Source organism: Oncorhynchus masou, chromosome 29, assembly GCF_036934945.1.
Source record: "Oncorhynchus masou masou isolate Uvic2021 chromosome 29, UVic_Omas_1.1, whole genome shotgun sequence".
Taxonomy (NCBI): Eukaryota; Metazoa; Chordata; class Actinopteri; order Salmoniformes; family Salmonidae; genus Oncorhynchus; species Oncorhynchus masou.
Window position 1 is genome coordinate 75,543,856 of NC_088240.1, and position 26,145 is coordinate 75,570,000.

General features: G+C 42.7%; 1 protein-coding gene across 4 annotated transcripts in view; it reads right to left on the reverse strand.

Moving 5' to 3' along the window:
• LOC135520559 (glutamate receptor ionotropic, kainate 5-like) overlaps positions 1-26,145 on the reverse strand; it is a 172,906-nt gene that overhangs the window by 39,107 nt on the left and 107,654 nt on the right. For all 4 annotated transcript variants that reach the window (XM_064946204.1, XM_064946202.1, XM_064946205.1 and 1 more), the window contains 6 exons: positions 18,999-19,177; positions 18,197-18,250; positions 15,163-15,321; positions 13,812-13,964; positions 12,377-12,481; positions 11,307-11,414 (listed from right to left, as the gene is read on the reverse strand). In XM_064946204.1, the coding sequence (XP_064802276.1) occupies positions 11,307-11,414; positions 12,377-12,481; positions 13,812-13,964; positions 15,163-15,321; positions 18,197-18,250; positions 18,999-19,177 (758 nt within the window). The remainder of the gene's footprint in view (positions 1-11,306; positions 11,415-12,376; positions 12,482-13,811; positions 13,965-15,162; positions 15,322-18,196; positions 18,251-18,998; positions 19,178-26,145) is intronic.

Consider the following 26,145-nt stretch of genomic DNA (forward strand, 5'->3'; position numbering starts at 1 on the left):
AATAAAGGTTTTGATCTCACCAGTATAGTGGTCATAATAAAGGTTTTGACCTCACCAGTAGAGTGGTCATAATAAAGGTTTTGACCCCACCAGTATAGTGGTCATAATAAAGGTTTTGACCTCACCAGTATGGTGGTATTAATAAAGGTTTTGACCTCACCAGTATAGTGGCAATAATAGAGGTTTTAACCCCACCAGTATGGTGGTCATAATAAAGGTTTTGACCTCACCAGTATAGTGGTCATAATAAAGATTTTGACCTCACCAGTAGAGTGGTAATAAAGGTTTTGTCCTCACCAGTATAGTATTCGTAATAAAGGTTTTGACCTCACCAGTATAGTGGTCATAATAAAGGTTTTGACCTCACCAGTATAGTGGCAATAATAGAGGTTTTAACCCCACCAGTATGGTGGTCATAATAAAGGTTTTGACCTCACCAGTATAGTGGTCATAATAAAGGTTTTGATCTCACCAGTATAGTGGTCATAATAAAGTTTTTTTACCTCACCAGTATAGTGATCATAATAAAGGTTTTGACATCACCAGTATAGTGGTCATAATAAAGTTTTTTTACCTCACCAGTATATTGGTCATAATAAAGGTTTTGACCTCACCAGTGGAGTGGTCATAATAAAGGTTTTGACCTCACCAGTATAGTGGTCATAATAAAGGTTTTGACCATACCAGTATAGTGGCCATAATAAAGGTTTTGACCTCACCAGTATAGTATTCGTAATAAAGGTTTTGACCTCACCAGTATAGTGGTCATAATAAAGGTTTTGACCTCACCAGTATAGTGGTCATAATAAAGTTTTTTTTACCTCACCAGTATAGTGATCATAATAAAGGTTTTGACATCACCAGTATAGTGGTCATAATAAAGTTTTTTTACCTCACCAGTATATTGGTCATAATAAAGGTTTTGACCTCACCAGTGGAGTGGTCATAATAAAGGTTTTGACCTCACCAGTATAGTGGTCATAATAAAGGTTTTGACCATACCAGTATAGTGGCCATAATAAAGGTTTTGACCTCACCAGTAGAGTGGTCATAATAAAGGTTTTGACCTCACCAGTATAGTGGCAATAATAGAGGTTTTAACCCCACCAGTATGGTGGTCATAATAAAGGTTTTGACCTCACCAGTATAGTGGTCATAATAAAGGTTTTGATCTCACCAGTATAGTGGTCATAATAAAGGTTTTGACCTCACCAGTAGAGTGGTCATAATAAAGGTTTTGACCCCACCAGTATAGTGGTCATAATAAAGGTTTTGACCTCACCAGTATGGTGGTATTAATAAAGGTTTTGACCTCACCAGTATAGTGGCAATAATAGAGGTTTTAACCCCACCAGTATGGTGGTCATAATAAAGGTTTTGACCTCACCAGTATAGTGGTCATAATAAAGATTTTGACCTCACCAGTAGAGTGGTAATAAAGGTTTTGTCCTCACCAGTATAGTATTCGTAATAAAGGTTTTGACCTCACCAGTATAGTGGTCATAATAAAGGTTTTGACCTCACCAGTATAGTGGCAATAATAGAGGTTTTAACCCCACCAGTATGGTGGTCATAATAAAGGTTTTGACCTCACCAGTATAGTGGTCATAATAAAGGTTTTGATCTCACCAGTATAGTGGTCATAATAAAGTTTTTTTACCTCACCAGTATAGTGATCATAATAAAGGTTTTGACATCACCAGTATAGTGGTCATAATAAAGTTTTTTTACCTCACCAGTATATTGGTCATAATAAAGGTTTTGACCTCACCAGTGGAGTGGTCATAATAAAGGTTTTGACCTCACCAGTATAGTGGTCATAATAAAGGTTTTGACCATACCAGTATAGTGGCCATAATAAAGGTTTTGACCTCACCAGTATAGTATTCGTAATAAAGGTTTTGACCTCACCAGTATAGTGGTCATAATAAAGGTTTTGACCTCACCAGTATAGTGGTCATAATAAAGTTTTTTTTACCTCACCAGTATAGTGATCATAATAAAGGTTTTGACATCACCAGTATAGTGGTCATAATAAAGTTTTTTTACCTCACCAGTATATTGGTCATAATAAAGGTTTTGACCTCACCAGTGGAGTGGTCATAATAAAGGTTTTGACCTCACCAGTATAGTGGTCATAATAAAGGTTTTGACCATACCAGTATAGTGGCCATAATAAAGGTTTTGACCTCACCAGTAGAGTGGTCATAATAAAGGTTTTGACCTCACCAGTATAGTGGCAATAATAGAGGTTTTAACCCCACCAGTATGGTGGTCATAATAAAGGTTTTGACCTCACCAGTATAGTGGTCATAATAAAGGTTTTGATCTCACCAGTATAGTGGTCATAATAAAGGTTTTGACCTCACCAGTAGAGTGGTCATAATAAAGGTTTTGACCCCACCAGTATAGTGGTCATAATAAAGGTTTTGACATCACCAGTATGGTGGTATTAATAAAGGTTTTGACCTCACCAGTATAGTGATCATAATAAAGGTTTTGACCTCACCAGTAGAGTGGTCATAATAAATGTTTTGACCTCACCAGTATAGTGATCATAATAAAGGTTTTGACCCCACCAGTATGGTGGTAAAAATAAAGGTTTTGACCTCACCAGTAGAGTGGTCATAAAGGTTTTGTCCTCACCAGTATAGTGGTCATAATAAAGGTTTTGACCCCACCAATATAGTGGTCATAATAAAGGTTTTGACCTCACCAGTATGGTGGTCATAATAAAGGTTTTGACCCCACCAGTATGGTGGTCATAATAACGGTTTTGACCTCACCAGTATAGTGGTCATAATAAAGGTTTTGACCTCACCAGTAGAGTGGTCATAATAAAGGTTTTGACCTCACCAGTAGAGTGGTCATAAAGGTTTTGTCCTCACCAGTATTGTAGTCGTAATAAAGGTTTTGACCTCACCAGTATAGTGATCATAAAAAAGGTTTTGACCTCACCAGTATATTGGCAATAATAAAGGATTTGACCCCACCAGTATGGTGGTCATAATAAAGGTTTTGACCTCACCAGTACGGTGGTCATAATAAATGGTTGGTCCTCACCAGTATGGTGGTCATAATCACGGTTTTGAGCTCACCAATATGGTGGTCATAATAAAGGTTTTTTACCTCACCAATATAGTGGTCATAATAAAGGTTTTGACCTCACCAGTATCGTGGCAATAATAAAGGTTTTGACCTCACCAGTATGTTGGTCATAATAAAGTTTTTTTAACACACCAGTATGGTGGTCATATTAAAGGTTTTGACCTCACCAGTAGAGTGGTCATAATAAAGGTTTTGACCTCACCAGTATAGTGGCAATAATAGAGGTTTTAACCCCACCAGTATGGTGGTCATAATAAAGGTTTTGACCTCACCAGTATAGTGGTCATAATAAAGGTTTTGATCTCACCAGTATAGTGGTCATAATAAAGGTTTTGACCTCACCAGTAGAGTGGTCATAATAAAGGTTTTGACCCCACCAGTATAGTGGTCATAATAAAGGTTTTGACATCACCAGTATGGTGGCATTAATAAAGGTTTTGACCTCACCAGTATAGTGATCATAATAAAGGTTTTGACATCACCAGTATGGTGGCATTAATAAATGTTTTGACCTCACCAGTATAGTGATCATAATAAAGGTTTTGACCCCACCAGTATGGTGGTAAAAATAAAGGTTTTGACCTCACCAGTGGAGTGGTCATAAAGGTTTTGTCCTCACCAGTATAGTGGTCATAATAAAGGTTTTGACCCCACCAATATAGTGGTCATAATAAAGGTTTTGACCTCACCAGTATGGTGGTCATAATAAAGGTTTTGACCCCACCAGTATGGTGGTCATAATAACGGTTTTGACCTCACCAGTATAGTGGTCATAATAAAGGTTTTGACCTCACCAGTAGAGTGGTCATAATAAAGTTTTTGACCTCACCAGTAGTGGTCATAAAGGTTTTGTCCTTACCAGTATTGTAGTCGTAATAAAGGTTTTGACCTCACCAGTATAGTGATCATAATAAAGGTTTTGACCTCACCAGTATAGTGGCAATAATAAAGGATTTGACCCCACCAGTATGGTGGTCATAATAAAGGTTTTGACCTCACCAGTAGAGTGGTCATAAAGGTTTTGTCCTCACCAGTATTGTAGTCGTAATAAAGGTTTTGACCTCACCAGTATAGTGATCATAATAAAGGATTTGACCCCACCAGTATGGTGGTCATAATAAAGGTTTTGACCTCACCAGTATGGTGGTCATAATAAATGGTTAGTCCTCACCAGTATAGTGATCATAATAAAGGTTTTGACATCACCAGTATAGTGGTCATAATAAAGTTTTTTTACCTCACCAGTATATTGGTCATAATAAAGGTTTTGACCTCACCAGTGGAGTGGTCATAATAAAGGTTTTGACCTCACCAGTATAGTGGTCATAATAAAGGTTTTGACCATACCAGTATAGTGGCCATAATAAAGGTTTTGACCTCACCAGTATGTTGGTCATAATAAAGGTTTTTTACCTCACCAGTATGGTGGTCATAATAAAGGTTTTGACCTCACCAGTAGAGTGGTCATAATAAAGGTTTTGACCTCACCAGTATAGTGGCAATAATAGAGGTTTTAACCCCACCAGTATGGTGGTCATAATAAAGGTTTTGACCTCACCAGTATAGTGGTCATAATAAAGGTTTTGACCATACCAGTATAGTGGCCATAATAAAGGTTTTGACCTCACCAGTATGTTGGTCATAATAAAGGTTTTTTACCTCACCAGTATGGTGGTCATAATAAAGGTTTTGACCTCACCAGTAGAGTGGTCATAATAAAGGTTTTGACCTCACCAGTATAGTGGCAATAATAGAGGTTTTAACCCCACCAGTATGGTGGTCATAATAAAGGTTTTGACCTCACCAGTATAGTGGTCATAATAAAGGTTTTGACCATACCAGTATAGTGGCCATAATAAAGGTTTTGACCTCACCAGTATGTTGGTCATAATAAAGGTTTTTTACCTCACCAGTATGGTGGTCATAATAAAGGTTTTGACCCCACCAGTATGGTGGTCATAATAACGGTTTTGACCTCACCAGTATAGTGGTCATAATAAAGGTTTTGACCTCACCAGTAGAGTGGTCATAATAAAGTTTTTGACCTCACCAGTAGTGGTCATAAAGGTTTTGTCCTTACCAGTATTGTAGTCGTAATAAAGGTTTTGACCTCACCAGTATAGTGATCATAATAAAGGTTTTGACCTCACCAGTATAGTGGCAATAATAAAGGATTTGACCCCACCAGTATGGTGGTCATAATAAAGGTTTTGACCTCACCAGTAGAGTGGTCATAAAGGTTTTGTCCTCACCAGTATTGTAGTCGTAATAAAGGTTTTGACCTCACCAGTATAGTGATCATAATAAAGGATTTGACCCCACCAGTATGGTGGTCATAATAAAGGTTTTGACCTCACCAGTATGGTGGTCATAATAAATGGTTAGTCCTCACCAGTATAGTGATCATAATAAAGGTTTTGACATCACCAGTATAGTGGTCATAATAAAGTTTTTTTACCTCACCAGTATATTGGTCATAATAAAGGTTTTGACCTCACCAGTGGAGTGGTCATAATAAAGGTTTTGACCTCACCAGTATAGTGGTCATAATAAAGGTTTTGACCATACCAGTATAGTGGCCATAATAAAGGTTTTGACCTCACCAGTATGTTGGTCATAATAAAGGTTTTTTACCTCACCAGTATGGTGGTCATAATAAAGGTTTTGACCTCACCAGTAGAGTGGTCATAATAAAGGTTTTGACCTCACCAGTATAGTGGCAATAATAGAGGTTTTAACCCCACCAGTATGGTGGTCATAATAAAGGTTTTGACCTCACCAGTAGAGTGGTCATAATAAAGTTTTTGACCTCACCAGTAGTGGTCATAAAGGTTTTGTCCTTACCAGTATTGTAGTCGTAATAAAGGTTTTGACCTCACCAGTATAGTGATCATAATAAAGGTTTTGACCTCACCAGTATAGTGGCAATAATAAAGGATTTGACCCCACCAGTATGGTGGTCATAATAAAGGTTTTGACCTCACCAGTAGAGTGGTCATAAAGGTTTTGTCCTCACCAGTATTGTAGTCATAATAAAGGTTTTGACCTCACCAGTATAGTGATCATAATAAAGGATTTGACCCCACCAGTATGGTGGTCATAATAAAGGTTTTGACCTCACCAGTATGGTGGTCATAATAAATGGTTAGTCCTCACCAGTATAGTGATCATAATAAAGGTTTTGACATCACCAGTATAGTGGTCATAATAAAGTTTTTTTACCTCACCAGTATATTGGTCATAATAAAGGTTTTGACCTCACCAGTGGAGTGGTCATAATAAAGGTTTTGACCTCACCAGTAGAGTGGTCATAATAAAGGTTTTGACCTCACCAGTATAGTGGCAATAATAGAGGTTTTAACCCCACCAGTATGGTGGTCATAATAAAGGTTTTGACCTCACCAGTATAGTGGTCATAATAAAGATTTTGATCTCACCAGTATAGTGGTCATAATAAAGGTTTTGACCTCACCAGTAGAGTGGTCATAATAAAGGTTTTGACCCCACCAGTATAGTGGTCATAATAAAGGTTTTGACATCACCAGTATGGTGGTATTAATAAAGGTTTTGACCTCACCAGTATAGTGATCATAATAAAGGTTTTGACCTCACCAGTAGAGTGGTCATAATAAATGTTTTGACCTCACCAGTATAGTGATCATAATAAAGGTTTTGACCCCACCAGTATGGTGGTAAAAATAAAGGTTTTGACCTCACCAGTAGAGTGGTCATAAAGGTTTTGTCCTCACCAGTATAGTGGTCATAATAAAGGTTTTTACCCCACCAATATAGTGGTCATAATAAAGGTTTTGACCTCACCAGTATGGTGGTCATAATAAAGGTTTTGACCCCACCAATATAGTGGTCATAATAAAGGTTTTGACCTCACCAGTATGGTGGTCATAATAAAGGTTTTGACCCCACCAGTATGGTGGTCATAATAACGGTTTTGACCTCACCAGTATAGTGGTCATAATAAAGGTTTTGACCTCACCAGTAGAGTGGTCATAATAAAGTTTTTGACCTCACCAGTAGAGTGGTCATAAAGGTTTTGTCCTTACCAGTATTGTAGTCGTAATAAAGGTTTTGACCTCACCAGTATAGTGATCATAATAAAGGTTTTGACCTCACCAGTATAGTGGCAATAATAAAGGATTTGACCCCACCAGTATGGTGGTCATAATAAAGGTTTTGACCTCACCAGTAGAGTGGTCATAAAGGTTTTGTCCTCACCAGTATTGTAGTCGTAATAAAGGTTTTGACCTCACCAGTATAGTGATCATAATAAAGGATTTGACCCCACCAGTATGGTGGTCATAATAAAGGTTTTGACCTCACCAGTATGGTGGTCATAATAAATGGTTAGTCCTCACCAGTATGGTGGTCATAATCACGGTTTTGAGCTCACCAATATGGTGGTCATAATAAAGGTTTTGACATCACCAGTATGGTGGCCATTATAAAGGGTTTGACCTCACCAGTATGTTGGTCATAATAAAGTTTTTTTACCTCACCAGTATAGTGATCATAATAAAGGTTTTGACCTCACCACTAGAGTGGTCATAATAAAGGTTTTGACCTCACCAGTATGGTGGTCATAATAAAGGTTTTGACCTCACCAGTAGAGTGGTCATAATAAAGTTTTTGACCTCACCAGTAGTGGTCATAAAGGTTTTGTCCTTACCAGTATTGTAGTCGTAATAAAGGTTTTGACCTCACCAGTATAGTGATCATAATAAAGGTTTTGACCTCACCAGTATAGTGGCAATAATAAAGGATTTGACCCCACCAGTATGGTGGTCATAATAAAGGTTTTGACCTCACCAGTAGAGTGGTCATAAAGGTTTTGTCCTCACCAGTATTGTAGTCGTAATAAAGGTTTTGACCTCACCAGTATAGTGATCATAATAAAGGATTTGACCCCACCAGTATGGTGGTCATAATAAAGGTTTTGACCTCACCAGTATGGTGGTCATAATAAATGGTTAGTCCTCACCAGTATAGTGATCATAATAAAGGTTTTGACATCACCAGTATAGTGGTCATAATAAAGTTTTTTTACCTCACCAGTATATTGGTCATAATAAAGGTTTTGACCTCACCAGTGGAGTGGTCATAATAAAGGTTTTGACCTCACCAGTAGAGTGGTCATAATAAAGGTTTTGACCTCACCAGTATAGTGGCAATAATAGAGGTTTTAACCCCACCAGTATGGTGGTCATAATAAAGGTTTTGACCTCACCAGTATAGTGGTCATAATAAAGATTTTGATCTCACCAGTATAGTGGTCATAATAAAGGTTTTGACCTCACCAGTAGAGTGGTCATAATAAAGGTTTTGACCCCACCAGTATAGTGGTCATAATAAAGGTTTTGACATCACCAGTATGGTGGTATTAATAAAGGTTTTGACCTCACCAGTATAGTGATCATAATAAAGGTTTTGACCTCACCAGTAGAGTGGTCATAATAAATGTTTTGACCTCACCAGTATAGTGATCATAATAAAGGTTTTGACCCCACCAGTATGGTGGTAAAAATAAAGGTTTTGACCTCACCAGTAGAGTGGTCATAAAGGTTTTGTCCTCACCAGTATAGTGGTCATAATAAAGGTTTTTACCCCACCAATATAGTGGTCATAATAAAGGTTTTGACCTCACCAGTATGGTGGTCATAATAAAGGTTTTGACCCCACCAATATAGTGGTCATAATAAAGGTTTTGACCTCACCAGTATGGTGGTCATAATAAAGGTTTTGACCCCACCAGTATGGTGGTCATAATAACGGTTTTGACCTCACCAGTATAGTGGTCATAATAAAGGTTTTGACCTCACCAGTAGAGTGGTCATAATAAAGTTTTTGACCTCACCAGTAGAGTGGTCATAAAGGTTTTGTCCTTACCAGTATTGTAGTCGTAATAAAGGTTTTGACCTCACCAGTATAGTGATCATAATAAAGGTTTTGACCTCACCAGTATAGTGGCAATAATAAAGGATTTGACCCCACCAGTATGGTGGTCATAATAAAGGTTTTGACCTCACCAGTAGAGTGGTCATAAAGGTTTTGTCCTCACCAGTATTGTAGTCGTAATAAAGGTTTTGACCTCACCAGTATAGTGATCATAATAAAGGATTTGACCCCACCAGTATGGTGGTCATAATAAAGGTTTTGACCTCACCAGTATGGTGGTCATAATAAATGGTTAGTCCTCACCAGTATGGTGGTCATAATCACGGTTTTGAGCTCACCAATATGGTGGTCATAATAAAGGTTTTGACATCACCAGTATGGTGGCCATTATAAAGGGTTTGACCTCACCAGTATAGTGGTCATAATAAAGTTTTTTTACCTCACCAGTATAGTGATCATAATAAAGGTTTTGACCTCACCAGTATCGTGGCAATAATAAAGGTTTTGACCTCACCAGTATGTTGGTCATAATAAAGGTTTTTTACCTCACCAGTATGGTGGTCATAATAAAGGTTTTGACCTCACCACTAGAGTGGTCATAATAAAGGTTTTGACCTCACCAGTATGGTGGTCATAATAAAGGTTTTGACCTCACCAGTAGAGTGGTCATAAAGGTTTTGTCCTCACCAGTATTGTAGTCGTAATAAAGGTTTTGACCTCACCAGTATAGTGATCATAATAAAGGATTTGACCCCACCAGTATGGTGGTCATAATAAAGGTTTTGACCTCACCAGTATGGTGGTCATAATAAATGGTTAGTCCTCACCAGTATGGTGGTCATAATCACGGTTTTGAGCTCACCAATATGGTGGTGATAATAAAGGTTTTGACATCACCAGTATGGTGGCCATTATAAAGGGTTTGACCTCACCAGTATAGTGGTCATAATAAAGTTTTTTTACCTCACCAGTATAGTGATCATAATAAAGGTTTTGACCTCACCACTAGAGTGGTCATAATAAAGGTTTTGACCTCACCAGTATAGTGGCAATAATAGAGGTTTTAACCCCACCAGTATGGTGGTCATAATAAAGGTTTTGACCTCACCAGTATAGTGGTCATAATAAAGATTTTGACCTCACCAGTAGAGTGGTAATAAAGGTTTTGTCCTCACCAGTATAGTATTCGTAATAAAGGTTTTGACCTCACCAGTATAGTGATCATAATAAAGGTTTTGACCTCACCAGTATGGTGGTCATAATAAAGGTTTTGACCTCACCAGTATGGTGGTCATAATAAATGTTTTGACCTCACCAGTATGGTGGTCATAATAAAGGTTTTGACCTCACCAGTATAGTGATCATAATAAAGGATTTGACCCCACCAGTATGGTGGTCATAACAAAGGTTTTGACCTCACCAGTATGGTGGTCATAATAAAGGTTTTGACCTCACCAATATGGTGGTCATAATAAAGGTTTTGACCTCACCAATATGGTGGCCATAATAAAGGTTTTGACCTCACCAGTATAGTGGTCATAATAAAGGTTTTGATCTCACCAGTATAGTGGTCATAATAAAGGTTTTTACCTCACCAGTATAGTGGTCATAATAAAGGTTTTGATCTCACCAGTATAGTGGTCATAATAAAGGTTTTGACATCACCAGTATAGTGGTCATAATAAAGGTTTTGATCTCACCAGTATAGTGGTCATAATAAAGGTTTTGATCTCACCAGTATAGTGATCATAATAAAAGTTTTGACCTCACCTGTATAGTGGTCATAATAAAGGCTTTGACCTCACCAGTATGGTGTTCATAAAGGTTTTGACCTCACCAGTATGATGGTTACGATAAAGGGTTTGACCTCACCAGTATGGTGGTCATAAAGGTTTTGACCTCACCAGTATGATGTTTACGATAAAGAGTTTTGACCTCACCAATATGGTGGTCATAATAAAGGGTTTGACCTCAACAATATGGTGGTCATAATACAGGTTTTGACCTCATCAGTATATTGATCATAATAAAGGTTTTGACCTCACCTGTATAGTGGTCATAATAAAGGCTTTGACCTCACCAGTATGATGGTTACGATAAAGGGTTTGACCTCACCAGTATGGTGGTCATAAAGTTTTTGACCTCACCAGTATGATGTTTACGATAAAGAGTTTTGACCTCACCAATATGGTGGTCATAATAAAGTGTTTGACCTCAACAATATGGTGGTCATAATAAAGTGTTTGACCTCAACAATATGGTGGTCATAATAAAGGGTTTGACCTCACCAATATGGTGGTGACGATGAGGGTCTTGTTGGCCAGTGTTTCCGAGACGTTGATGTCCAGACTGGTGGCGTTCATAGCCAGTGTGTTGTTGGAGTACCAGATACCAATCTGAGAGAGAGAGCGGAGAAATAGAGAGAGAGAGCGGGAGAGAGAGAGAGAGAGAGAGAGAGAGAGAGAGAGAGATAGAGAGAGAGAGAGAGAGAGATAGAGGGGGGGGATAATAATTGCAGGATGTGTGTGATTATACAGGAGGTACAGTAAATCATGTGACAATGTAAAACAAGAAGAGAGAGAGAGAGAGAGAGAGAGAGAGAGAGAGAGAGAGAGAGAGAGAGAGAGAGAGAGAGAGAGAGAGAGAGAGAGAGAGAGGGGGGGATAATAATTGCAGGATGTGTGTGATTATACAGGAGGTACAGTAAATCATGTGACAATGTAAAACAAGAAGAGAGAGAGAGAGAGAGAGAGAGAGAGAGAGAGAGAGAGAGAGGGGGGGATAATAATTGCAGGATGTGTGTGATTATACAGGAGGTACAGTAAATCATGTGACTATGTAAAACAAGAAGGAACTTGAATCCAGAGGACAATCCCAAGGCATTTTGATCAACTATATGAAGATAAACTATATGATCACATACATCTCTCTATGGGTCAGATAGCTCTAAATGGCTCTAATAAAGATAGAATTATATATTTTTTCCTATATTTCTAGGAGCGTTGTAGATAGATGTCAGCACCCTCACTGTGTTTGAAATGTAGAACGTTAAAGACCTTTACGTTCAGATAGAAAACCATCTAATTACAATACGACGATTTTGGAGATCCCCCTTGGAGTCTCATATCACAAATGTCGACCCAAAAACAACCATTGATTTTGCTGTTCTATTTAGTCTTTAGTCCTCAGCTGGTGTTATCGTTAAGTACATACTGTAGCGAGCTAATCACAAAGCACTTCCATAGCATAACCAATTCTAATTACAAGGCTAGAATGTCACTGTTATGAAGGATTACTGTCAACACAGAAGCCATTTTGTGTCAAACACTGTTTCTCTATAATCCCAGTGCCCTCTGACCTCTCTGTGACCCCTGCGGTGTTTCTCTAGAATCCTCAGGGTGTAGTTGGTCCTCTGTCCTTTACTGTTGAACTCCACATGGCCTGTCAGACCATCATGCTCCACCTGACAGACAGAGACAGAGACAGAGAGAGATTATTTATGAAGCCAATAAAGCTAATTTGAATTTAATTGAATTTAATGAATTGAGAGAGAAAGAGAAAAGGTACAAGAGAGAAAGACAGAGAGAGAGAGAGAGAGAGAGAGAGAGAGCGACAGCGATACAGAGAGACAAAGAGAGAGAACAATATACTTACACTACACATATCTAGTACACAGTGTGACAGTGCTGACAGAGCTTGATAGAGCTAAGATGAATGGAGTGGTGGTGAAGATGGAACACACCCAGTGGTTTGATAACAGAGACAGATAGGCCTGTACCGAGGAGACAAAGAGAGATGGAGCACAGGCAGCCATGAAGACAGCTCATCAATGAGCACACAGACAACCAGCCATGTCAAATAACGAAAAATAACAAGGGAGGAGGAGTGCAAGATGGAAGACAGACAGACAGACAGACAGACAGACAGAACCACCAACAACACTGGACCCCAACAGAACGACATGGTGGGCAGGACAGGAGTTTGACCCAACACAACGACATGGTGGGCAGGACAGGAGTGTGGCCCAACACAACGACATGGGAGGCAGGACAGGAGTGTGGCCCAACACGACGACATGGGAGGCAGGACAGGAGTGTGGCCCAACATGACGACATGGGAGGCAGGACAGGAGTGTGACCCAACAGAACGACATGGGGGGCAGGACAGGAGTGTGGCCCAACACAACGACATAGTGGGCAGGACAGGAGTGTGGCCCAACACAACGACATGGGAGGCAGGACAGGAGTTTGACCCAACAGAATGACATGGTGGGCAGGACAGGAGTGTGACCCAACACGACGGCATTGGAGGCAGGACAGGCGTGTGACCCAACACAACGACATGGTGTGCAGGACAGGAGTGTGACCCAACACAACAACATGGTGGGCAGGACAGGAGTGTGACCCAACACAACGACATAGTGGGCAGGACAGGAGTGTGACCCAACACAACGACATGGGGGGCAGGACAGGAGTGTGACCCAACACAACGACATGGGAGGCAGGACAGGAGTGTGGCCCAACACAACGACATGGGGGGCAGGACAGGAGTGTGGCCCAACACAACGACATGGGGGGCAGGACAGGAGTGTGACGGACTGATATGCTGTAGTTGCTGCTGACTTGTTTAACAATGTGGCTGCCATTGGTATCTAAATGGCAGATATCTTGGTATGAGAAGAAACAACTATCTTCTTTGTCAAATGAAGACTCAAAATGTGTGTGGGTTCTCGTGTGTGTGGGTTCTTGTGTGTGTTCATGTGCCTGCGCGTGCGTGCATGTGTGTGTACTGACCATGCGTAGGTAGTTCATGAGGCTGGTGCCGTGTTGCCAAATCTGAGGAGAGGTGCAGCTGAGAGGTTTGACTCCAATCTCCTGACTCCTGTTGAGCTCCCTCACCGCCCCCACCACAACGTGCACCGCGTCAAACATCAACGCTGACGACAACTGGAGGGGATAAGGAGGTGCACCAGGGAAAGAGAGGAGAAATGGGCAGGAGGAGAAGAGAGTTGGAGGGAGGAGAAGAGAGTTGGAGGGAGGAGAAGAGGGTTGGAGGGAGGAGAAGAGGGTTGGAGAGAGGAGAAGAGAGTTGGAGGGAGGAGAAGAGGGTTGGAGGGAGGAGAAGAGGGTTGGAGGGAGGAGAAGAGGGTTGGAGGGAGGAGAAGAGGTTTGGAGGGAGGAGAAGAGAGTTGGAGGGAGGAGAAGAGGGTTGGAGGGAGGAGAAGAGGGTTGGAGGGAGGAGAAGAGGGTTGGAGGGAGGAGAAGAGAGTTGGAGGGAGGAGAAGAAAGTTGGAGGGAGGAGAAGAGAGTTGGAGGGAGGAGAAGAGGGTTGGAGGGAGGAGAAGAGAGTTGGAGGGAGGAGAAGAGGGTTGGAGGGAGGAGAAGAGAGTTGGAGGGAGGAGAAGAGAGTTGGAGGGAGGAGAAGAGAGTTGGAGGGAGGAGAAGAGGGTTGGAGGGAGGAGAAGAGAGTTGGAGGGAGGAGAAGAGGGTTGGAGGGAGGAGAAGAGAGTTGGAGGGAGGAGAAGAGAGTTGGAGGGAGGAGAAGAGGGTTGGAGGGAGGAGAAGAGGGTTGGAGGGAGGAGATGAGAGTTGATTGGAGGAGAAGAGAGTTGGAGGGAGGAGAATAGAGTTGGAGGTAGGAGAAGAGAGTTGGAGGGAGGAGAAGAGGGTTGGAGGGAGGAGAAGAGAGTTGGAGGGAGGAGAAGAGAGTTGGAGGGAGGAGAAGAGAGTTGGAGGGAGGAGAAGAGAGTTGGAGGGAGGAGAAGAGGGTTGGAGGGAGGAGAAGAGAGTTGGAGGGAGGAGAAGAGAGTTGGACGGAGGAGAAGAGGGTTGGAGGGAGGAGAAGAGAGTTGGAGGGAGGAGAAGAGAGTTGGGGGAGGAGAAGAGAGTTGGAGGGAGGAGAAGAGGGGTGGTGGGTAAGAAATTGCAGGAGGGAGAAAGGGGTAACATGGTTCATAACATAGTAATAACTCTATTCAATTTTGGTGTCTGTATTTGGTGATTCAATGAGACAAGTGTCCATATGAACCATTTGATACCTATACACCAGGAACTAACACTTGTTACCATACAATTTCTCAGTTAAAACAAGGTATGCACCAGCTGACACAGGGATGTGTGAATGTAACACTCTGGTAGAACATACCGCAGGCCCGGGGTAGATGAGATCACAGCCCTCCCTCCAGGACAGGTTGAGACTCCTGATGAACTCCAGGTAGAATGGATGGGTGGTGTTGAACATGGAGAACCCTATGATGTTGGACTGGTCATCGACTATGTCATCCAGCCTCAGCAGGGGGAAGTCCTGGGAGAGGGTGAGGAGATATGTTGGGTGAGTGACATGTATAAAATCTCAGAAACAGAAACAGAGAGCGAGGCAGAGTATGCGCGTACCCCCTTTGACGCATGGGGAGATAGTAGCTCTGTTTTGTACCATCAAAACTGTGAATATATGTAGAGGCCAGACAACATAGTTTACATTAAGCCTTTAAAATTGACAGATCAATATATCCCCAAGCAGCTGGTCAGTTATACACAACAGCAAACCAATCTGTGAGTAAAACGAAGCTGAGACTCAAATCCAACAAGCCATGGCTTCCCTTAGAGGAAAAGACAAAAAACAACTTGGAGATGCAAATGAGAGCAACGAACCGCTGAAGGATATCCAGTTCTCACCAAAACAAACAACAGTTACAATCTGTTGTTAAAAAAAGTAGATTCTATCATGTAAGCTATGCATATACAGGGCGGGCGCGTGGATGAAACAATAAAATTGGCCTTCTGGAAACAAAGGCGCAAACTTTAGAAGATGAACTGGATCAGCTAGAAAACAAATAGAGACAAAATAATACGAGAATATTGTCCCTACCAGAAGACAAGAAAAAAGCAGACCTTTCCAGCTATGTGATCAAGCTGATATTGGAGGAGCTTAGTGTGGATGTATTACCGGAGGATCTGGAGCGAAGACATCGGATCAGCGTGAAGCAGAAGAATGCTAAATACCCTCACTTGGCAATATTTAATCTGTGGAACTATCAAACCAAATTCAACATTCTGAGGGCACAGGGCTATAAAGAAATCAAGGTCCACAGCCAGTCCATTTGATTCGTCCAGGACCTGTCTTCTAGACTGAGAAACAAACGCAAGCAATTCATTCCGATCAGATAGTCACCGGAGGAAAAAGGAGTCAAGTCTCAACTCTGATTCCCGGCAGTACTGTAGGTATGGAAGGGAACTCAGAGAATGGCGTTCACAAGCAATGAAATTTCCATTTGAAATCTTTTGGACATCAGAGCAAACTAATAAAACTACAGTTAACGAACATTTACCATTTATCCAGTTTAATCTAACGTATAGATTCTATTATACAAAATTAATGTGGAAAACTAACAATGATTCAATAATCCATGCTTTCTGGGAATGCTATCAAGTCCAAAAGTTACAGGTGGAGATAGAAAATTGGCTGTCATAAGTATTACAATATAAACTTTTAAGCCTTTTGTCTGCATACTGTATTTAGGTCTCCCGAGTGGCGCAGCGGTTCAAGGCACTGACCGAGAAAAACTAATTGGTACAATTTAAGGCCATGTGACCAACAATAATACAGGCACGAAGGATGGAGGTGTGGCCAGGCACAAGGGATGTAGGTGTGGCCAGGCACTAGGGATCGAGGTGTGGCCAGGCACGAGGGATGGATGTGTGGCCAGGCACGAAGGATGGAGGTGTGGCCAGGCAGAAGGGATGGAGGTGTGGCCAGGCACTAGGGATCGAGGTGTGGCCAGGCACTAGGGATGGAGGTGTGGCCAGACACAAGGGATGGAGGTGTGGCCAGGCACGAGGGATGGAGGTGTGGCCAGGCACAAGGGATGGAAGTGTGGCCAGGCACTAGGGATGGAGGTGTGAGCATGTAGGACTGGGCAGAGGAGATGGAGTTGTTTTTTGTGTGCTGTAACTTGTTTGTTTGTGTATGTTTATTTGGTGTGAAATAAATGTAAAAATAAAAAATACATTTGAGAACATAACATTTGAAATGTCTTCAGGGTAAATCCATTTGAATTCCATCCATTTTTGACAGCAGCCTTTTTTATTTGATTTCCATACATATTTGCCCATGTAGTGCTTAGAATGTGACTTTTTGGACCTGAATGCCAAAACATTCAAGAGATAAAGGTACTCAAAGTTGACCCATTTTGCATACCCCACCATCCCATGAGACATTTTCATCACTGGAAAAGATAAATGGTTGAGATTTACATCATTTATAATTTCTGAAGATATGTTACTTTTAACCTCAATGATATAAAAAAATATTTAAACTGCTATTTTTTTAATACACTATATATATTTCAGCCACACCCATTGCTGACAGGTGTATAAAATCGGGCACATGGCCATGCAATCTCCATAGACAAACATTGACAGTAGAACGGCCTTACTGAAGAGCTCAGTGACTTTCAACGTGGCACCTTCCCAACAACTCAGTTTGTTCAATTTCTGCCCCGGATTTCATGGTTCGGGCTAGGTCTCTTATTTCCAGCGAAGGGAAATCTTAACGCAACAGCATTCAATGACATTCTAGACACTTCTATGCATCCAACTTTGTTGCAACAGTTTGGGGAAGGTCCTTTCCTGTTTCAGCATGACATTGTCTCTGTGCACAAAGCAAGGTCCATACAGAAATGGTTTGTCGAGATCGGTGTGGAAGAACCTGACTGGCCTGCACAGAGCCCTGACCTCAACCCCATCAAACACCTTTGGGATGAATTGGAACGCCAACAGCGAGCCAGGCCTAATCGCCCAACATCAGTGCCCAATTTCACTAATGCTCTTGTGGCTGAATGGAAGCAAGTCCCGGCAGCATTGTTCCAACATCTAGTGGAAAACCTTCCCAGAAGAGTGGAGGCTGTTATAGCAGCAAAGGGGGGACCAACTGCATATTAATGCCCATGATTTTGGAATAAGATGTTCAGGGAGCAGGTGTCCATATACTTTTGGTCATGTAGTGCAGTTCTCTCTGTGTGTTGTAATGTGTTTCTCCCAGGTGGCACGCCCCTGGCCCCGTCCCTCACACATACCCAGGGACAAAGAAAGGGAGTGGGAAGGAGGCGGAAGGAAGGACACGGAGGAGAGGAAAGGTAGAAAGATGGCAGGAATGCTAAGAGGCGTTGGTGCGTTCTTACCATGGTGGTGAGGATGTACTTGTAAAACGCTGATGTCATCCCCAACTCTGACGCCTGTGGAGAGAGAGAGAGAGAAGCGAAGGAGGGAGGGGAGACAGAGAGAACGAGGGTGAGATAGAAAGTAAGAGAGAAGAGGGGGAAGATATATGTGGTAGTGGTAGGAGACAGAGTGAGGGTGAGAAGGACAGAAGCAGTTTAGTGTAACCGACTCCTGGAGCTAAACTTTGCTGTTCTAACTTGCAGCCAGGAACCGTGTCTTACTTGAATCTCTAACTACGTTCTCTTTCCAAAGTATATATGATTTTTATTTACAGATGACTATAGAGAGAGAGAGAGAGGGATGAAGAGAGAGAGAGGGGGATGGAAAGAGAGCTTACCACAACCACAGTGTTAAATTGTCAAACTTACACAATAAAGCTTAAGGCAGAGAGTAGACAGAGCAGAGAGAGCAGAGAAGCAGAGAGCAGTGGTAATGCATGTACTGACAGACAGACAGACACAGTTCTATATAAAGGCCAATCTCTGAGTCACTCCTGTGCTCTGACTGCTTGTTGCTACAGGCTGTACAATATACATCATCATAACACCTATGCACCCATTATCACCACTGAATATGGATTACCACATGTTAAATAGTCTATCTGTCAATATGATTTCAGCTGCTTAAGATTATTAAACCATTGTTGCTCTCTAAATCAGTCAATAGGTACAACTTCTCAGCCTGATCTCAGATCTGTTTGTACTCTACATGCGACAACTCGTTTAGCTATTCTATAAAAGCTATTGAGGCATAACCCCTGACCTTTTTGAGGATGAGGTAGGAGATGGAGGCGTTGGCGTCGATGATGATGGTGGCCACCTTGTCGTCTCGTATCTCCTTCAGCAGAGGGGTGGGATCCAGGCTGTCATCCAGCATCCTGATTGACAGCGTCTCCCTGGAGATCAGGAAGCGCCGCACTAGCTCCTCCAATCGCAGAAGGCCTGAGGGGAGGTGCCGGGTGAGAGCCGGAGAGAAGGGAAAGAGAAGGGATAGAATAACAGAGACATTTTGACACTTAATTTAACATCCCACAAACGAACATGGGATGTTGGAGATTGGCATTGTAAAATGCATAGAAAGTGTGCTATACTGGTAGTTCTAACAAGAGATCCTATAAATCAGGTTCTGGCGAGATTCAATAATTATATCGTGCTAACCCATTGTGGCATTGACATAGAATATCTAGAATTTGACATTGTTGCCTATTGCATGCATATTGTATAGCACTGTGAAATGTATCCTATTCTGAGAGAGACAATGTGGTTGAAAGCAATTGAAAAAAACTGACCCACCAAACCACTACGGACGGCCTGGTAATTACTTAGCCACGTACATAGCAACAAGACCCACTAGGGACAAGCCAAACAGAAAGTTAAATGAACGTCTACTTCTTTCTCTCTCATTGGCATTCACAATATCAAATGTTTCCGGTGACGACATGATGCATCAACACATGATGCTTCGTTCCTCAGAGCATTCTGTACTGCATATATACAGTACTGTAGCTAGTCCCTTGGCCAAACACTGGAAAGGTCCTTGGGGTTTAGAATATAAATTCTAATTCCCATTCTAATTATATATTCTCTAGTAAAACGCTGCTAGATGAGTAAATAAAAGGAGCTACCAGTGTCTGGGGAGCTTCACAGGGAGCCAGAGGGGAGAGAGAGAAGGGAGGGAGGGACAGGAGGGAGGGAGGGAGGGACAGGAGCCTCCCAGAGAGCAGGCCTGTAAGCAGTGTGGTAATCACTGAACCAGGCCAAAAACGTTAATTAGTTTGAAGGAGGAGAAAAATCAATACTCTCTCTAGCTTCCTCTCTCTCTTTATCACACTTTCTCACTAACCTAACCTCTCCTTCTGTCTCTCTCTCTAGCTTCCTCTCTCTTCGCTAACCTCTCCATCTTTTGCTCTGGCTCTTTTGTATCTCTCTCGCTCTCTCTTTCTTTTCCTATCCCGGTCACTCTCCCCTTTGCTCTCCATCTCCTTTCTCATCATCTCTCCCCTGTCCCTCTATTCCTATCTCCAGCTCTTGCTTCCTCTCTCTCTATCCCTTTTTACCACCTCCCTCTCTCCTCTCCTTCCTCTGACCTCATCCATCTCATAAAAACTGCATAATGGCACTAGATTAATAGCTGGACGTGACCCATACATAACTAGAGAAGGAAACCTCCCCAAAAACATTTTGGTGAAAAAAAAAGGAAAATGCCTGGAAATCAACATAAAACATCTTTGTCCATGCAGCAACAGAATGGACACTATAAGAAGAAAAAAAGAAACCATCTTGGTCTCCTTGCTTTACTCATCACTACATCTGATATGTGATGGACGGCAGCCCTATCTCTCTCTCTCTCTCTCACACATAACGTCCACTTATCCTCCTTGCATTACTCATCACTACATCTGATATGTGATGGACGGCAGCCCTATCTCTCTCTCTCTCTCTCTCACACATAACGTCCACTTATCCTCCTTGCATTACTCATCACTACATCTGATATGTGATGGACGGCGGCCCTATCTCTCTCTCTCTCTCTCACACAAAACGTCCACTTATCCTCCTTGCATTACTCATCACTACATCTGATATGTGATGGACGGCGGCCCTATCTCTCTCTCTCTCTCACACACATAACGTCCACTTATCCTCCTTGCATTACTCATCACTACATCTGATATGTGATGGACGGCGGCCCTATCTCTCTCTCTCTCACACATAACGTCCACTTATCCTCCTTGCATTACTCATCACTACATCTGATATGTGATGGACGGCGGCCCTATCTCTCTCTCTCTCTCTCACACACATAACGTCCACTTATCCTCCTTGCATTACTCATCACTACATCTGATATGTGATGGACGGCGGCCCTATCTCTCTCTCTCTCTCTCACACATAACGTCCACTTATCCTCCTTGCATTACTCATCACTACATCTGATATGTGATGGACGGCGGCCCTATCTCTCTCTCTCTCTCACACATAACGTCCACTTATCCTCCTTGCATTACTCATCACTACATCTGATATGTGATGGACGGCGGCCCTATCTCTCTCTCTCTCTCTCACACATAACGTCCACTTATCCTCCTTGCATTACTCAACACTACATCGGATATGTGATGGACGGCGGCCCTATCTCTCTCTCTCACACATAACGTCCATTTATCCTCCTTGCATTACTCAACACTACATCGGATATGTGATGGACGGCGGCCCTATCTCTCTCTCTCACACATAACGTCCACTTATCCTCCTTGCATTACTCATCACTACATCTGATATGTGATGGACGGCGGCCCTATCTCTCTCTCTCTCTCTCACACACATAACGTCCACTTATCCTCCTTGCATTACTCATCACTACATCTGATATGTGATGGACGGCGGCCCTATCTCTCTCTCTCTCTCTCACACATAACGTCCACTTATCCTCCTTGCATTACTCATCACTACATCTGATATGTGATGGACGGCGGCCCTATCTCTCTCTCTCTCTCTCTCACACATAACGTCCACTTATCCTCCTTGCATTACTCAACACTACATCGGATATGTGATGGACGGCGGCCCTATCTCTCTCTCTCACACATAACGTCCATTTATCCTCCTTGCATTACTCATCACTACATCTGATATGTGATGGACGGCGGCCCTATCTCTCTCTCTCTCTCACACACATAACGTCCACTTATCCTCCTTGCATTACTCAACACTACATCTGATATGTGATGGACGGCAGCCCTATCTCTCTCTCTCACACACATAACGTCCACTTATCCTCCTTGCATTACTCATCACTACATCTGATATGTGATGGACGGCGGCCCTATCTCTCTCTCTCTCTCACACACATAACGTCCACTTATCCTCCTTGCATTACTCATCACTACATCTGATATGTGATGGACGGCGGCCCTATCTCTCTCTCTCTCTCACACACATAACGTCCACTTATCCTCCTTGCATTACTCATCACTACATCGGATATGTGATGGACGGCGGCCCTATCTCTCTCTCTCACACATAACGTCCATTTATCCTCCTTGCATTACTCATCACTACATCTGATATGTGATGGACGGCGGCCCTATCTCTCTCTCTCTCACACACATAACGTCCACTTATCCTCCTTGCATTACTCATCACTACATCTGATATGTGATGGACGGCGGCCCTATCTCTCTCTCTCTCTCACACACATAACGTCCACTTATCCTCCTTGCATTACTCATCACTACATCGGATATGTGATGGACGGCGGCCCTATCTCTCTCTCTCACACATAACGTCCATTTATCCTCCTTGCATTACTCATCACTACATCTGATATGTGATGGACGGCGGCCCTATCTCTCTCTCTCTCTCTCACACATAACGTCCACTTATCCTCCTTGCATTACTCATCACTACATCTGATATGTGATGGACGGCGGCCCTATCTCTCTCTCTCTCTCTCACACAAAACGTCCACTTATCCTCCTTGCATTACTCATCACTACATCGGATATGTGATGGACGGCGGCCCTATCTCTCTCTCTCACACATAACGTCCATTTATCCTCCTTGCATTACTCATCACTACATCTGATATGTGATGGACGGCGGCCCTATCTCTCTCTCTCTCTCACACAAAACGTCCACTTATCCTCCTTGCATTACTCATCACTACATCTGATATGTGATGGACGGCGGCCCTATCTCTCTCTCTCTCACACACATAACGTCCACTTATCCTCCTTGCATTACTCATCACTACATCGGATATGTGATGGACGGCGGCCCTATCTCTCTCTCTCTCTCACACACATAACGTCCACTTATCCTCCTTGCATTACTCATCACTACATCTGATATGTGATGGACGGCAGCCCTATCTCTCTCTCTCTCTCTCACACATAACGTCCACTTATCCTCCTTGCATTACTCATCACTACATCTGATATGTGATGGACGGCGGCCCTATCTCTCTCTCTCTCACACACATAACGTCCACTTATCCTCCTTGCATTACTCATCACTACATCTGATATGTGATGGACGGCAGCCCTATCTCTCTCTCTCTCACACATAACGTCCACTTATCCTCCTTGCATTACTCATCACTACATCTGATATGTGATGGACGGCGGCCCTATCTCTCTCTCTCTCTCTCTCTCTCACACAAAACGTCCACTTATCCTCCTTGCATTACTCATCACTACATCTGATATGTGATGGACGGCAGCCCTATCTCTCTCTCACACACATAACGTCCACTTATCCTCCTTGCATTACTCATCACTACATCTGATATGTGATGGACGGCGGCCCTATCTCTCTCTCTCTCTCACACACATAACGTCCACTTATCCTCCTTGCATTACTCATCACTACATCTGATATGTGATGGACGGCGGCCCTATCTCTCTCTCTCTCTCACACATAACGTCCACTTATCCTCCTTGCATTACTCATCACTACATCTGATATGTGATGGACGGCGGCCCTATCTCTCTCTCTCTCTCACACACATAACGTCCACTTATCCTCCTTGCATTACTCATCACTACATCTGATATGTGATGGACGGCGGCCCTATCTCTCTCTCTCTCTCTCACACACATAACGTCCACTTATCCTCCTTGCATTACTCATCACTACATCTGATATGTGATGGACGGCAGCCCTATCTCTCTCTCACACACATAACGTCCACTTATCCTCCTTGCATTACTCATCACTACATCTGATATGTGATGGACGGCGGCCCTATCTCTCTCTCTCTCTCACACATAACGTCCACTTATCCTCCTTGCATTACTCATCACTACATCTGATATGTGATGGACGGCGGCCCTATCTCTCTCTCTCTCTCTCACACACATAACGTCCACTTATCCTCCTTGCATTACTCATCACTACATCGGATATGTGATGGACGGCGGCCCTATCTCTCTCTCTCACACATAACGTCCATTTATCCTCCTTGCATTACTCATCACTACATCTGATATGTGATGGACGGCGGCCCTATCTCTCTCTCTCTCTCTCACACAAAACGTCCACTTATCCTCCTTGCATTACTCATCACTACATCTGATATGTGATGGACGGCGGCCCTATCTCTCTCTCTCTCTCACACACATAACGTCCACTTATCCTCCTTGCATTACTCATCACTACATCGGATATGTGATGGACGGCGGCCCTATCTCTCTCTCACACATAACGTCCATTTATCCTCCTTGCATTACTCATCACTACATCTGATATGTGATGGACGGCGGCCCTATCTCTCTCTCTCTCTCTCACACAAAACGTCCACTTATCCTCCTTGCATTACTCATCACTACATCGGATATGTGATGGACGGCGGCCCTATCTCTCTCTCTCACACATAACGTCCATTTATCCTCCTTGCATTACTCATCACTACATCTGATATGTGATGGACGGCGGCCCTATCTCTCTCTCTCTCTCTCACACAAAACGTCCACTTATCCTCCTTGCATTACTCATCACTACATCTGATATGTGATGGACGGCGGCCCTATCTCTCTCTCTCTCTCTCACACACATAACGTCCACTTATCCTCCTTGCATTACTCATCACTACATCGGATATGTGATGGACGGCGGCCCTATCTCTCTCTCTCTCACACATAACGTCCACTTATCCTCCTTGCATTACTCATCACTACATCTGATATGTGATGGACGGCAGCCCTATCTCTCTCTCTCTCTCACACATAACGTCCACTTATCCTCCTTGCATTACTCATCACTACATCTGATATGTGATGGACGGCGGCCCTATCTCTCTCTCTCTCTCACACACATAACGTCCACTTATCCTCCTTGCATTACTCATCACTACATCTGATATGTGATGGACGGCGGCCCTATCTCTCTCTCTCTCACACATAACGTCCACTTATCCTCCTTGCATTACTCATCACTACATCTGATATGTGATGGACGGCGGCCCTATCTCTCTCTCTCTCTCACACATAACGTCCACTTATCCTCCTTGCATTACTCATCACTACATCTGATATGTGATGGACGGCAGCCCTATCTCTCTCTCACACACATAACGTCCACTTATCCTCCTTGCATTACTCATCACTACATCTGATATGTGATGGACGGCGGCCCTATCTCTCTCTCTCTCTCACACACATAACGTCCACTTATCCTCCTTGCATTACTCATCACTACATCTGATATGTGATGGACGGCGGCCCTATCTCTCTCTCTCACACACATAACGTCCACTTATCCTGAAAGCCAGTCGACGGAGGTAGATGGAAAAATATGAAAACCCCTGTTGGTTGTAACCATGGTGTGTTAATCGTCTATCTCTCTGCAGCACACCGACTGTATGTACGTGTGTGTGGAGGGAGTCAGGCAGTCAGCCTGTTGAGTGTCAGTTAGCACCTTTTCTGCAGCCATGGCAACCAGCAGCTCGGCACGGTGATAGCTCCCACAGCCAAGTGGGTCAGAGAGTCTGTGGGTAACGGTAACCTTGACAAGATCACTTCCCAGACAAATGTAGAGCCTCATCTGCACCGGAAATCACTATATCACAATGACTACCGTACCTGTTGCTTTAAAAACCTCTTCCAAATAGAAAAGCTTTTTGTAAACACATCAACAAGTCTCACATCTCACATCAGCAAATGGAAGGAAGGAAGTAGGCCTGTGTATCACATCAAAATCACTGATCATATCGGTGTGCAATTTCAAAGGGTCTCATGTTCAAAGTGGCAAGTCTATGAAGAGGAGAGGAGCTCTTCATTTTATGAGACTGAAACAGAATTACAGCTCCTTGGAGCTGTGCATCAATCATTAAATCAATAGTCTGATAGCTCTAACAATTGTAAGTTGCTCTCAGTCTTTATACTGTATCAGGAGCCTGACAGGTGGTT